This window comes from Phodopus roborovskii, unplaced genomic scaffold, assembly GCF_943737965.1.
Source record: "Phodopus roborovskii unplaced genomic scaffold, PHOROB, whole genome shotgun sequence".
Lineage (NCBI taxonomy): Eukaryota > Metazoa > Chordata > Mammalia > Rodentia > Cricetidae > Phodopus > Phodopus roborovskii.
The window spans coordinates 10,312,326-10,327,312 of NW_026126434.1; the positions used below are offsets into that span (position 1 = coordinate 10,312,326).

General features: G+C 42.2%; 2 protein-coding genes across 6 annotated transcripts in view; both read right to left on the bottom strand.

Moving 5' to 3' along the window:
• The window catches only part of Ddx50 (DExD-box helicase 50), a 30,787-nt gene extending 26,369 nt beyond the window's left edge, over positions 1-4,418 (bottom strand). Inside the window, exons 1-4 of one of the 5 annotated variants that reach the window (XM_051186800.1) lie at positions 4,224-4,389; positions 3,440-3,656; positions 759-868; positions 116-409 (exon numbers count right to left, since the gene is read on the bottom strand). In XM_051186800.1, coding sequence (XP_051042757.1) covers positions 116-301 — 186 coding nt within the window. In that variant the 5' untranslated portion in view covers positions 302-409; positions 759-868; positions 3,440-3,656; positions 4,224-4,389. Of the gene's footprint in view, positions 1-115; positions 410-758; positions 869-1,375; positions 1,395-3,439; positions 3,657-4,223 lie in introns of those variants that run through there. The other 4 variants (XM_051186799.1, XM_051186802.1, XM_051186801.1 and 1 more) reach the window with 4 other exon arrangements.
• A 7,490-nt stretch (positions 4,419-11,908) lies between these two features.
• Stox1 (storkhead box 1) overlaps positions 11,909-14,987 on the bottom strand; it is a 48,073-nt gene continuing 44,994 nt past the window's right edge. Inside the window, exon 4 of the mRNA XM_051186809.1 lies at positions 11,909-12,250. Within this exon, the coding sequence (XP_051042766.1) occupies positions 12,106-12,250 (145 nt within the window). The 3' untranslated portion in view covers positions 11,909-12,105. The remainder of the gene's footprint in view (positions 12,251-14,987) is intronic.

Consider the following 14,987-nt stretch of genomic DNA (forward strand, 5'->3'; position numbering starts at 1 on the left):
TCTCATAGAACGTTAGAAACTAAATAGTATAGAATCAATTCTAATGAATCTAAAATATCAAGCTGGCCTTCATTTCAAAGACAACACCATATGCAACATAGTAAATATTATGTACCTCATCCACTTTATCACTTGATCTATGAGTAGAATTTTCTAAGGATGACACTCGCTTTGACCTTCTTTCATAGGCATCAACATCTCCGTTTGGTACATCTTTTCTTCTTGACTTATGAGATAGGGAGAATTCATCAGAAAATCTACTAAATCCTTCTTCTGTGTCTCCATTTAGCTTCTCTCTCATTTTAGCTTTTTTGGGCTTGGGAGCATCCAGGTCATCTGTAACACCATTTTCTCTTGTTTCTGTTTTCTCATCTGATTCATAATGGTGCCTTGACTTCCTTCTATCACTCTGTAGACAAAGAAAGAAACAGTGACAAGCTTTCCTTTTAGGACTCTAAAGCTCAAGTATGACTCCCCAACTGCCTAAGCTCAACCTACAGTTACACTCAACACTACCTGCAAGAAATCCAGACTGGTTAGTAATTCGAAGTCTGCATCTTACCTGCTTCAATTTGTCATGCCATCTCTTGCCTGTTCAAGACTCAGTGTCTAGAACATTTCTAATCCCATCCTAAGATTTTTAGGAAAATTAAATAGTTCCTCCTCAGAAAAAGAATGAAGTCTTAACATTATAAATAAAAATCAAATAAAAACCTCTAACATCTCCAAAAGGGAAAAAAAATTTATTGAGTACCTACCCATCATTGTGTAATGTTTTCGGCTTATCTTGTTTAAATCTTCATAACAACCCTATCAGGGAAGTACAGGTCCATAATCCCTTATCCGAAATTCCGAAATCCATAAAGCTCTGAAAACCGAAAGTGTTTTTGTAACTTATATGGAGACAAAACCTTATCTGATCTGAATTCATTTGGGCAAAATTTGACACAACTAATGTGAAGCTACTTATATAGTCTCTCTTTATCTCCTCTAGCATGACTATACATATTTAATATTAAGGATGCAGGTCCCCAACCCTTCTAACGATTTCTAGTTATTTCAAAACACATCTAGCTCCAATGATTTTGGATAAGGGATGGTGAACCTGTATTATCTTTGCACTTTATAGGTGAAGAAACAGAATTTAAGAGGTCAAATATTTGCCAAAGGTTCTAAAGGATATTCTGCAGGTGGAAGTGGACAGAATGGAATGTAGCCCTGTCTGACCTGAAAGTCTATGTTCTTTTCACATCATACTTCCTCCCTGAATTGTTTGTTCAGTTTTGAGACAGGTTCTCATGTAGCTCAGGGTGGCCTTTAACACCCAACCTTCCTGCCTCCACTTCCCAAGAGCATGAAACAGGTATATACTTACTAGTAGACATAGTTCCCCTTGATCTCTGATTAAAGAGAAACAAAACTATGTCATTTATACAAAATTAATTGTTACACTTCCACAGAAGGACTATAACCTTGAAAATTAAGACTGTGTTTAGGTTATCAGAGCAATGACCAAAAAGCCAAACACCAAGGCACAATTCTGTAATTTCAATTTTAAAATGGAAAACTAAGACTGGAGAGATGGCTCAGTGGTTAAGAGGACTGGCTGCTCTTCCAAAGTACTCAGGTTCAATTTCCAGCACCCACAGGGCAGCTCCAGAGGATGTGATAGCCTCTTGTGGCCTCAGAGGACAGGCACACATGTGGTACACATACATACACACTGGCAAAACACCCATACATACTAAAAGAAAAAAAATTTTAGATTTTCTTTTCTTCTGGAGAGAAGGTCCTTTTGTTTTTTATTTGTTTGTATGTTTTTAATATTTACAGACCACACAAAAATTGGAAATTTAGTCCTTCAGAGTCACTTGATCAAATAGATACATAAATTACTTGCTTCCGTAGATAGCAGTACTTCATTATACTAAAAACTACAAGCAAACTTTCACCATTCTGATACAATTTTTAAAGGACTTTAGCATAAAAATTTCTCATCCATAAAACAGTTGAGAAAACTGAGTATTATGTGAAAATGCCTTTAAAAAAAAAAATGTACTGCATCATTTGATCTTTAATTAACTGCACTATCCCACAGCTCCCTAAAGAAGTAAGTCCCATAGAAAAGCAAGATTATTTATACAGTCAGCTCTAGGACCCTGTACTTTGGGGAGAAGACAGAGCAAGTCAATGTGACACCTCTAAGTCCAAACCCCGAAACCTTCCAAAGTACTGAAAACTCCACTAAGTCTATACTGGAGTTATAGGGCCTGATACTATCACCTGTTTCCATTGCACTATTAAGTCTTATCTCTTCCTCACCCTCAGCAGAAGCTCAAGTCTTTGCCTTCAACACACACTTCCAACCTCTTTCTATATTCATTCATTTTCTGAGAACACGAATTCCCTATCTCAATATACCCAAAGCAGAATCATCTTCATTTGGCCAGACCTGGCCTAATACTGTATTTCTGCCAGTTCATATTCCAGTCCATTTCCAAATCTCATGTTCTCCTTTCATGAAGAGCAATCAACAAGTATGATATTTCTGGAGAACTGAACAATGTGAAAGCTACCAATATATAAGAACATAGTGAAATGTAAGGTTCCACAAAGATACCATCACTTTCCTCAAGAATGTTTGGGAGATATTCATGATATATAAAGAAAAACTAACTTTACAAGGAAGCACATAGAAACACCAATCACAAAGATAACAGTGGAACAAGACCTTTGAAGGGGAATGAGATTATTGTACACTGGTTGAGAAAAAAATTACCTAGACATAGATCAGATAAAGGATTTAGGTGTGAAAGGAAAAATGAGCTTTTCGAGATTAACTACAATTAAAATAATTGCTTGGAGATTATATGTAGCATCTACCCCACATGCCTACAGAAGTAAAATTCAAAGCCTTGAGAGTTATTATTTAAAGGGCAAAGAGCTTCAGCTTGGGAAGGTGAAAGGGTTCACGATATGGATGGTGGTCATGACAACAGAACGAGTCTATTACACTTAATTACACCAAGTTATACACTTAAAAAAGGTAAAAACATGAGCAGTGGATGCGGTCTAGTTCAAACCCCAGCACTGAAAACTAGAAGTGACAAAATGTAAGCTCAGAATTTAGTATATTCTACAAAAACATAAAAGACGGATGTTGGGAATATGGCTAAATGCTGGGCATTTGTCAGGCATGCCAATCCAATGCCCACTAGGAAGGTGGCATAAAAAAGGGAATAAGGAAGCAAGATTGGTTAGCTATAATTTAAGCTTTACCTTGGTGGTAAGTCCTAGGGGTATTCCCTCACCTTTACCACGCTTAAGAATAAATATTTTATCAAATTTCATCTTTCCCACAGTCACTGTTATTCTCCTCAGCTCTCTCTCTCTCTCTCTCTCTTTTCTCCAGGTCAAATGTCTCCATTAAAAATTTTACCTGTGCATTTTCTTAGCACCTTAAGATCCTCTATTGTTTCGGGTTTTTTGATTTTTGTTTTTTCTTCCTTTTCTTTTTTTCGGACGGAGGTGGGGGTATAGCCTCTAAAAATTCCTCTACAGGCTCCTGGTGGGCAGGGACCATTTTGCATATTTAATTAGTTTAAGCTCCTTGGTACTCAGCAAAGAGTCTGGCACAAATTAGGCTCAATAAATACCTGTGGATTGAAAATACTGACAGTAAGGGCTATTCATAATACAACCCCACGAACTCCATCACAGCCAAACCCTGGTAACCCTGGCTGTGGCACTATTCCTTAAGCTGTATTACCCAATCATGGAGGATTGTAACCCTAGGATAGCCTTCCCCAAGACTGCTGCTGACACGACACCGCGACAGAGAAGCAACAAATAGGCAAAACCATCATCTTTCTTAATTATGTTCTTCGAAGGCCCTGGAAAACCAAATGAAGGGCCTCGCTGCCGAAGAAAGGGAAAATGAGCAGATTCCGCGGCGATGGGAGCTCGAGTCTGCCCATCTCTTGGGAGGGATCCAGGCGCAAAGGCCGACGTCGGCTGAAGTGCCACGGATGCCGTTCTCCTCCAGGTCCGGGAGAGTGGCGATGGGGATGGTCCCCGGGCCCTCAGAGGGCCGAGCAAGGCGAGGGGAAGCCTGCCCTCGGAAGCTCGCGCCCGGTACTGACAGGTCGTCCCCTTCAGGGACCGCTCCCCTCCCCGCCCAGGCCAGCGCAGCCCGAGGGAGGCGCGGCACAGCCGCAGCGCACCTTTTGCCTCTCCTTCTTCTGGCTCTCGGACTCTTCCAAGGGTGCCTCGAGCTCCATGATGTCCCCCCAGAGGAGTTTTCCGGGCATTACTGGCCGCCGCCACCTCCCGCCGGGTGCGGTGGCCACGACCACCTACGGACACCGACAGCGTGAAAGGAAGCGGGGGCAGGGCGGCCGCCGGCCAGGGCCATGCGTCACTTCCGGGCCACGCACCGCACGGCGGGAGCAAACCAGCCCGGACTCTCTGGGAGAAACTCTTCCAGAAAGCCGCAACCTCCGTCAGCCAATGAAAACGCTAAGAGGTCCCGGTGGGCCCGCCCATGCTCTGAAATGACAGGCTTCGCCCGAGCACGGGCCAATCTCCAGGGAGGACTCCTGCGCCCCCGGCGCGGCACGAAGGGTTCCAAGTCTCCCCCTCACCCACTTGGAACACCTCCCTTCCCGGCATGCCCTGCAGGGCTCGAGCGGCCCCCTCACAAGCGGTAGGGAAGAGGGGCTGACGCGCCATGCACCAGCTCCTGGGCAAGCCCTCGCTGGAGCCGGCCAGCGCGCCACGCGCCGGCCAGCCATTCGCCGCCGGAAGCTGCAGCCCTCGCCCCGCCCCCCGCGTGGGAGGAGCGTTAGCGTGTAACGGCTCCCCGCCAGGCGGGCGTCCAGGCCCCGCGGCGGACTGCGGTCTGCACGGACGTCCGCCCCTTAAGTAGCCGTTAAATTTTGTCTCCATGTTCTCACGCTCCTGAGAAGAAACAAAACCCACCCGAGAAAGGAATTTGTCCCTCAGGCAGGACTAGATAATTGCTCAGCATCCAAGATGGCACACCGGTCTGAAAGTTGGAAGGCCATTGCTCCTATGAAACAGAAGGAATAGAAAAAACCCAAAGGAGCCTATGATAAGGAAAGCAAGCCCAATGTGCCTGACAGATTACCTGTTTGTAATGAATACGCTTAATTTTACTGATCAGAATTAACTGCGTCTGAGTTAGAAACTTATACAAAAGATAACAACAGCAAGTTGATTTCTTGGTCTGCCTATGTTCACAAAGACTGGGTTCAGTCCCCAGTACCTAACGTTCAGAGCCAGGCAAGCCTGCTACCAATTGAACAACAATCCTGGCCCTTAAACCTGTTTTATCATGTGATGATATCTTCATTCACACTATTGTCTATTTCATTGGGATGGGGAGAGATAAAAAACAAACGTAGGTGCAGAGGCATTCTTGCAAACCACTAGAGAAGCAGCCTTGTAACATGGGACCAAACACAGGTCTTAGCAAAAGTAAAAGTGGCTACATGCCCTGAGTTTGGGGGTTAGATGAGAATAACCGGAATCACAATATTCACAACATTAAGTTTGCGATAGTTTCTGGACTTCTATGTAATTAAGTGTTGGCCTAAAGTCAATGACTGTTTGTCTGAATATACTTTTAGGGATTCAATTCTATGAACACCGGGTGTGTTCAAGGAAGAATGGTAGAAAAAAAAATGCTTTTCCCGAAGGTTAGATGAATAGATATGTGTCTCTTCATCTAAATCGTTATGAATCAAAATTTAAATAGCTTTTGTAAATCTATCCTGTTGCCTCACCCACACCCCAGTTCTATAGTGTTAGCCATTGTGCCCCTCCAATATGATAGGCATGGAAACAGGTGATGTGGAGAATGCCACAGGAAACGGGTAAAGGGAACAGGTGCTGCTATCTTGTAGTTGAAGTTCACACCAATGAAGTAAGATTTTAGCTCCTTGGGATCCTATTTTTGGTATTTGTTCTCAGGCCAAAACTTCTTATAGCAAGCCCGAAAAGGAAGACTTCAGACTATTCTCAACGCCCTCCTCAAGTGACTTCTTCTAAAATGACCTCCTGAAGGGACACTAGCCAGTTCAAGCATGTGGCTCTGGCAGGCCCTGCCCTTATCCCCAATTCCCTTTGCCTCACTGAAAACTTAGATTACATTCCACCAAGGACTACCCCCTTATTTAGCCAGTTCCTCTTCCTGAGGCTGACTACTAAGGTCCAGCCATCAAAGTATTGAAATCCAGCAATCAAAAGCCCCCTTTGGCTAATTAACATGCCCAATTAAAATTAAACACATCTTAACATGGGGATTTCTGACTTTACCTTTATAAACAACCATTTGCTTATGGGCCACAACTATCTCCTCTCTATCCAGAAGCAGTCCTTTTGGGACGAATACCTGTCCCCTCTTCCCTTTGTCCCCTTCCCTTCTCTCTTGTCTCCTATCTCCCTTACTGTCCGTATCCTAGCCCTTTCTAACAAAGACCTCCCCTTTTCTTCCTCTTAATTTGCTATTTTTCTGCCTGAGTCAGAAAGCAGCTACTTTACCTTTTCTTCTCTGCATAGTAAGGGTTCTCTCTGTGAAAACAGATGTTTGGGTGTGGTTTGTGCCTAATCTGGGATGGAGAGAGAGAGAGCCCTGCTCCCTTCATCTTCTGTGACAATAAATGCTTCCTAAGCCCTAAACTGCCTGAACAAATTCTCTGATCTCTCTCTAGCTAGATGGAAAAGGAGATATAAACCTAGAGATGTGTAACAGTACTTTTCTCATTGCTATGACAAAATACCTGAGAAGGGATGTAAGGAAGGGTTTCATTTGGCCTCATATTTCGAGGGTACAGTCATCATGGCAGGGAAGTCATGGCAAGGAGCATATGAGGCAGCTGGTCACATTCATCCACAATACGTAGAAAGATGACAGTACTCACCTAACTGGTGTGTCTGCTCACTTCAGTTAACCAATAAACACCCTCATAGACATGCTCAGCAGATTTCCTCTAAGTGATTCTAGATCCTGTCAAGTTGACCATCAATATAAACCATCATGGACATCGATTCAAAATATAATCAATTCATGGGCCCAAGTGATTATCTTGTTCCACTGCCTCCTGCCTGGAACTAAAGTCTTGGATCATGGTTTCTAGTTCCAAATATAACTTTATTAATCTTTATAGTCTATATATTTGTATTAATTTGTTTTAGATATTCATTTGTTTTATCAAGTAACCCTAAAGGATCTGGAACCTGTTATGTGGACCAAGCTGGCTTGAAACTAACAAAGATCTGCCTGCTTCTGCCTCCCCAGTGCTAGGATCAAAGAAAGGCCTATGGTACAATGCCTTGCTCTAGTTTTTTGTTTTGTTTTCATTTTCTTTTGTGTGTAGAAGTTCTCTTTCCATAATGTGTGTCCTGGGGATCAAACTCAGATTGCCAGGCTCCATGGTAGAAGCCTTTACCAATGGAACCATCTTGCTGACCCTATTTTCCAAATATCCTAAGAGAGTTGATGCACCCTGAAAAGATAAGTGTTGTGCTCTTTTTTTTTTTTTGGCTATTCTCTTACGAAAGGTTCTATAAAAATCCCCTTGCCTTTGTTTGGCCTTAGCTTATTCAACTGTGTGACTTTTAAGATAAAAAAAAAAAAAAAAAAAAAAAAAAAAGGTACTATTTCTAAACTTGCCTCTCTGGTCGTTTCCAAAATGGTTTCCATAATTAGAGACTGAAAAGAGCTATCAAACTACATCTAGCACTGAATGTGAATGTGAAATTTTTCTGACAAAATAGAACATTTCAGGCTACAATATGGAAACGATGGGGCAGCCATGAACTGATGGAGACAGTAGGAACAGATTGCTGAGGATGCGAAGGAAAAAGGAGAGTGAAGAGCAAGAAGCTATACAACCTCAGCCAATTTACCTTTAAAAGCTGTTGTTAGCCAAGTAAGCTAGATTAGTAAATGCAACAAAATATGAGAAATGAGGGGCAGAGGCGCTCACACTTAACTGAGATGGCTGCTGCTTTGGCCTTGGCTTTTTGAAACAAGTTGCCCAGGCTGGCCTTGAACTCACTATGTAGCTGAAGTTTGCCTTACACCTTCTATCTGCCTGCCTCTTGCCTTCTCTGCTAGAATTAAAATTATGTGCCACCATGCCTGGCTCCACCATTTCTTTAGTAACAGTTTTGTGAGTTAAAAAGAATGTATTTTTAATTATGTGTCTGTATGTGTATGGATGTATGTGTATGAATGCCCGGGGTGGCCAGAAGAGGCCATCAGTTCCCCCCTGGAAAGCATACTGCAGACCTCTGCAGGAGCTGTACAGGTTTTTTATCACAGAGCTTCCTCAAAGCACTGCTTTGCCTGGGTTTTGAATTGTGCTGTAGGAGGAAGTTAGAGTCAACACCAGAAGAGGGTGCTGTCAACCAGTAACTAGGTGGAAACTGCTAAGAAGCCAGTAAGAAGGCATCAGGAGAGAAGCTGACTTCTGGTCTGTTCAGGGTGTCCTCGTTCTTGTTTAATAGCTCCCTCACCCCTGGTGGACAACAGCCTCTTTCCTGTGCCGTTTTCTCAAGTAGCTGTAGTTTCAGATGGGTTCTCAAAATGCAGCAGTACGCTCTTACCATTGTTTCCCATGCCAAAGCAGACATTTCCCAGTATCATATTTGCTAAGTTACACTCTGCAATAGGTTCATGATCTAAGAACATACACATGTAATTAAACAGTACACCAGCATGGGAATCTATTACTGAGGTGCTGAAGTTTCGACCACTATCAATAAAATTTATTTAAAAACAAACAAACAAACAAAACCAAGAGACATGGTGGGGTGGGGCATTGGGGACTGGGATGCAGGACAACTGGAGAAATGGCTTAGCTGTTAAAATTGTCCTTGCTGGGTGGAGGTGGTTGCACACATCTTTAATCCCAGCACTTGGGAGGCAGAGGCAAGCAGATCTCTGTGAGTTCGAGGCCAGCCTGGTTTACAGAATGAGTTTCAGGACAGCCAAGGCTGTTACAGAGAGAAACTCTGTCTCAAACAAAAAGTTTACATGTTCTCATGTTCTTGCAGAAGACCAGGGATCAATTCCCAGCACTCACATGTGGACTCACAGCTCTCTGTGACTCCAGTCCTAAAGGATCTGACAACCACCCTCTTGTGAACTCTAAGGACAACAGGCCTGTGAATGATAAGCACATAACTGTGTGAAAAACACTCATACACATAAATCTAAAAAGCTTGTGTGTGTGTGTGTGTGTGTGTGTGTGTGTGTATACTCACACACACATGCTCATGTGATGAAAATCTATATGTGCCTGCCACAGGTGTGGGCTTGGACATGGCAGGACAACTCTGCAATGCCTAGTGACCCATTCAGAGAGTCTTAAAAACAGGTCATAAGTTTACGATCACTAATAAAGACAATAATATATAAGCAATAAAACTTGGATTTTAAAAAGGATTGACTTTATTGTGGTTAGCTTTATGTGTATCGGTCAGAGGACAGCTTTCCAAAGCCAGTTCTTTCCTTCTACCATGAGTCCTGAGGACTGAACTCAGGTCATCAGGCTTAGGATCCTTAACTCAACAAGTTTTTGCTGAACCTTTGTTGACTTTTAAAAATGTGTTGGTGTTTTTTGTTTTTGTTTTTTTACTATTTACTCTTCTGGGGGCCTGCCACCCAGCTCCCAAACAAACCACACACGGAGAGACCTGTTATTACTAATAAATAAACACTGGGCCTTAGCTTGCCTTGTTTCTAGACAGCTTTTTTTAAACCTGATCAGCCTATCTATTTTTTGCCTCTGGGCTCTTTCCTTTTCTTACTTCTGTGTATCTCTCAGTCTTACTCCATGGCTGGCAGGGTAGATGGCTGGCCCCTAACGTCCTCTTCTCCTTGTTTTATCTTGTTCCTCCTCTTCGTCCAGATTTCTCTCTCTGCCTGCCAGCCCTGCCGCCTATCCTTCCTTTCTCCTGCCTCACTATTGGTCATTCAGCTCCTTATCAGACCATCAGGTGTTTTAGACAGGCAAAGAATCACAGTTTCATGACTTAAACAAATACAGCATAAACAAAAGCAACATATCTTTACATCATTAAACAAATGTTCCACAGTATAAACAAAAGTAACACACCTTAAAAACAATATTCCACAACAATGTGTTTTACTATAAAAGAATAATATAAAACAAAAGAAACATTTGACACTGCATTTACTAGTGTGTGTTTGTATGGTCAGAGGACAATATTTGGTAGTCAGTTCTCTCCTTCCACTATGTGGATCCCAGCAATTGAACTCAAGGTGGTCAAGCTTGGCAGCAAGAGACTTTACCCTTTGAGACATTTCACTGGCCCACTGCTTTTTTATAAACCACTTAACGTCAAAATATCACACAGCCTTTTCAACATCTGGCTTCAGCTTAGCCATCTTACATTCCAAAAGCAAATGATGTTGATGAAGTCAACATCAACACTAAAGAAATTTCAGGAATTGGGGGTGATTTACTCCTTTGGCCCTTAGGAAATGCAATCTTGGTGACAGACTTGATGCATTTAACAATTTTTCAAAAGTCCTTGATGTACTATGCAATGATACCTCATTAAGGGTGAGTTTGGGGTGGTAATTCCATAATATTCTATTTTTTAAGTTCCTCTCTTCATCTAGCATCACAGGGCACCATCCAGATATGTTGACAATGGAAAAAGAAACTACTTAGTGTGTGTTAATGGCACTAAAGAAGATATTTCTTTCAACAGTGACATCTGTCGTCCGCACCACTAAGAAAAAGGGAGTTGAGGTGTATTTGCGGCACCATTGTGAATGTCCACAGCCAAAGCTTAGCAGAAACTGTGACAGTTCTATAAGTTTTCAGTCTGTCCTTCCTTTTGAGATAGAACCTTTAATCCAGGCTGGCCTCAAACTTGGCATGGCAAAGGATGACCTTGAACTTCTAGGCCTCCAGTTCCAACTTCTCGAGTGCTAGGACTACAGGCATGAGTTGCCACACCCACCTCCAGCATGCTAGGCAAGAAATCTTCCATTTGAGCTACATCCTCACCTCCTCCTTCCATTTTCATTTCCCATTTCCCCAATTCACTTGGCTGTAGTCCAGTAGACACGCTGATTTTAGAAATATCCTCCCCAGCCCTGCCCATATACTACTCTCTATACATGGATTAACAAACTCACCATTGGTAAATATTTTATTGCTATTAAATATGCTACTATATAACCAGCTTTTACCACAGAATCTGAGTTTACTTTTAAAAAATATACATATACATATATATATATATATAAAATTTCCATCATGTTTTTTCTTCAGTGCAATCCTTGAAACACATCCAATTCGGAGCACATTTTTTGCAGGATGCCTTTTAAGTCTTTGAAAACATGGCAAGTTCTCTACAAATTAAACAGAATGACTTACTACTATAGACACAAAAATTAAGACATCTGCCCACTTTTCATTTGGAGGAATTTTTTGCCTTGTTTGATTTTATTTTCCTTTTTGGAATGGATGTGACATTATTGGCTGAAAAAATGGATGGGGTGGAGGAAGGGCCTCATGAGCACAAGGTCTGCCACTTGTACAACTGGGATATATCTGACCACACCGCCATCAGGGATGAGTTACTTCTCAGCCACCATGTCTCTTTAACCTGAGAAGTCCATATTCCTGTGGCTGGTGAGAATGGCTACTGGGAAGTAAGTCAGCATTACACATATGGAGAAACTGATCAAGGAAAATTAAAGTTAGTGCCAGTTAGAAAGGGACCAACGATTTTATGCTTCTTTTATTGAAAACTATAACAAATTTCTAGTAAAAGGTACTGAAAACTACTTTAAAGTGGTAAAAAGGAAGAAATAATTAGTTTGAAATATCGTGGGGTTATAATAACATAGGTGTTCAGCTTTAGAGGATCTTTACATACCCCAGTTGTAAAGAGAGTTCTCCAAAGTTAGCTAAGATTTTAATCCTGACATGGTGCTTTATGCCTGTAATCCCAGCACTCCAAAGGCTAAGGTAGGCGGATTACCCATTGAGATCCAGGCCAGCCTGAACTACAGTGTAAGACCTCATCTTTAAGTTAGACATTTATAACAGGGGTTAATTGCAGCAGGGAACTGGATGGGAGCATTTGGCTCTTCACGCCTTCACAGTTCTGCAGAAAATTCTGTCTTCTTTTAAATCCATCCAAAATGGCAGAATTATTAGATGCCAGGCACTGTATCCTAAAGATTAAAAAAAGGACAGGATTACTGTCTTCCAAAGGTACCCAGAATGCCATTCAAAGCACTATAATTTCATTTTGTTAGTTTGAAGCTACATGAGCACTGAGACATACTTAACAAATCAAAGGTAACCTTTCAAAAACCTAACCCATTTTTCACATGTGAAAAGCTACACAATAGCACCCCAATTATCTGACAGGTGCTTTCAAAGAATTTTGTGTTTTCTGAACATCAGTTCTTAAACCTAGTGTCAAGAGTCAAACCTAGTACCTGCTAACCAGAAACATCTAGCTGCCTAGCAGAATTAGTATCCATATCTTGTCTGACATCTTTTGTGAAGTCACAGGAAAGAAAAAGTTTTCATACTGATACTGTTCTTGTCCTGGGAACTGTGAGCCATGTCCTTATCTAGTCACATTTGTTTTCCTTCAGCACATTTGTTAAGTTTGTACCATACCCTATTGCCAAGATGTACCTGCAGCTGCCCAGTAATTCAGTGGTTGTTTTGTGGTGACTAGGGGTTGAACTCCAGGCCTCGTGCATGTTAGGCAAATACTCTACCCTTGAGTATCTCCTATCACCCTAAATCCCACGTATCTCTGGTAGTTGTGAAGAATCTGTGTGTGTTCTCCAGTTCAGCTTGTCTGTGTTAATTTTCAAATAGGTACCAACTATGTGTTGTCCATCTAGCCTTGATCCTAAGAGCCACAGTACCCATAATAATAATAAGCCTCACAAGAAAACCATATTATAATTAATTTTAAACAGTAAACTTGGGAATGGAAAAATGGCTCTCTGCTCTTGCAGAGGACCTGAATTCAATTCCCAGCACCCATGTCAGGCTGCTCACAAACACATGTAACTTCAGCTCCAGTGGCTCTGAGACCTCTGGTATCTAAGGGTACTGCACTCATGTGTATACACCCACAAAAACACACACACAATAATATACAAAATTAAAAATATATGAAACAAGAAGTTGGTGGTGCACACCATTAATCCCAGCACTCAGGAGGCAGAGGTGGATAGATCTTTGTGAATTCGAGGGCAGCCTGGTCTATAGAGCTAGTTCCAGGACAGGTTCCAAAGTAATACAGAGAAACCTGTCTCTAAAAACAAACCAAACAAAAAACAAAGAAGTTGGACCAGCAAGACAGTTAAGCATTTTTTAAAAGATCTATTTATTTATTATGTATACAGTTTTCTGTCTGCATGTATGCCTGCAGGCCAGAAGAAAGGACCAGATCTCATTACAGATGGTCTGTGAGTCACCGTATGCTTGCTTGGAATTGAACTCAGGACTTCTGGAAGAACAGCGAGTGCTCTTAACCACTGAGCCATCTCCAATAGCTAAGAATTTAAAAGTGTGCCATGCAGGTCTAATGATCCTAGTTTGATATAAAAAAAAAAAAACCCACATAAGAAAGCCCAAGGTGTAGGCCTTTAATCCAGAACCTGGGAGGCAGAGGCAGGCAGATCTTTGTGAGTTTAAGGCCAGCCTGGTCTACAGAGTGAGACCAGGACAGCCAGGGCTACACAGAGAAACCCTGTTTTGAACCCCTGAGCCCCAGCCACAGCTCTCAGCTATAAAGTCAGGAGTCCCGACAGTCCTAGGGTGAGATGGGAAGTGGGGCAGAAGTGGTAAGAAGCTTCTGAAAACGTGCAGGAGCAGAAACAAGGGAGAGTCTTCCTCAAGATGGAAGAGAGCTTGTTTCCTTTTGAACACGGTGTGTATACACAGAAGGACAACATACAAACACATCACGTAAAATATTTTTAAAAATAACTTCTTTATGGGATTGGCTAGAGCAGTGGTTCACATCCTTGCTAATGCTGTGACCCCTTAATACACTTCCTCATGTTGTGGTGGCCCCAGCCATAAAATTATTTTCATTGCTACTTCCTAACTGTAATCTTGCTCCTGTTATGAATCATAATGTAAATATCTGTGTTTTCCAATGGTCTTAGGTGAACCCTGTGAAAGGGTCAGGTGACTCCCAAAGTGGTTTCTGCCCACATGCTGAAAACTGATGGGACAGCTGTTTAACTGTTAAAAACTCTGGCTCCAGCTGGGTGGTGGCAGCACAAGCTTTTAGTCCCAGCAGAGGCAGGTGGATCTCCCAAGTTTGAAACCAGCCTGGTCTACAGAGTGAGTTCCAGGACAGTCAGGGCTGTTACGCAGAGAAATACTGTCTCAAAAACAGCATAAAACAAAAGCTAACAAAACCACTGGCTCCTCTTGCAGAGGACCTGGGTTTGGTCCCAGCACCCATATACAACAGCTCTCTTCTTATGGTGATATCTTGTTTGCACAAATAAGGCGTGTATGAAGATCAGAGGGTAGAGATTGCCACTAGCTAACCATAGAGGTCTGGAGATGTGTACAGACAGGAAGTGAGATGGCTGGGCGGAGAAAGGAATATAGGTGGGAGGGAACAGGAACTTGCTCGCTCTCTTTTCCTATGGGAAGCTAGTGAAATAAAGGCAGTTTTGGTTTCCTCCTTCTCTCTGATCTCCCAGCATTTTCCCCTATATCTGACTCCAGGCTTTTATTATTAAGACCAATTAGAACTCATGTTACATCTTCTGGCCTCTGTGGGCACCAGGCATACATGTGGTGCACAGACACACATGCAGGCAAAGTACCCATACATAATTAACTGTGCCATTTCTCCAGCCCCCAGTGTTATCATTAAAATACTTGTATTTGTGCTGAGTGTGGTGGCACACGCCTTTA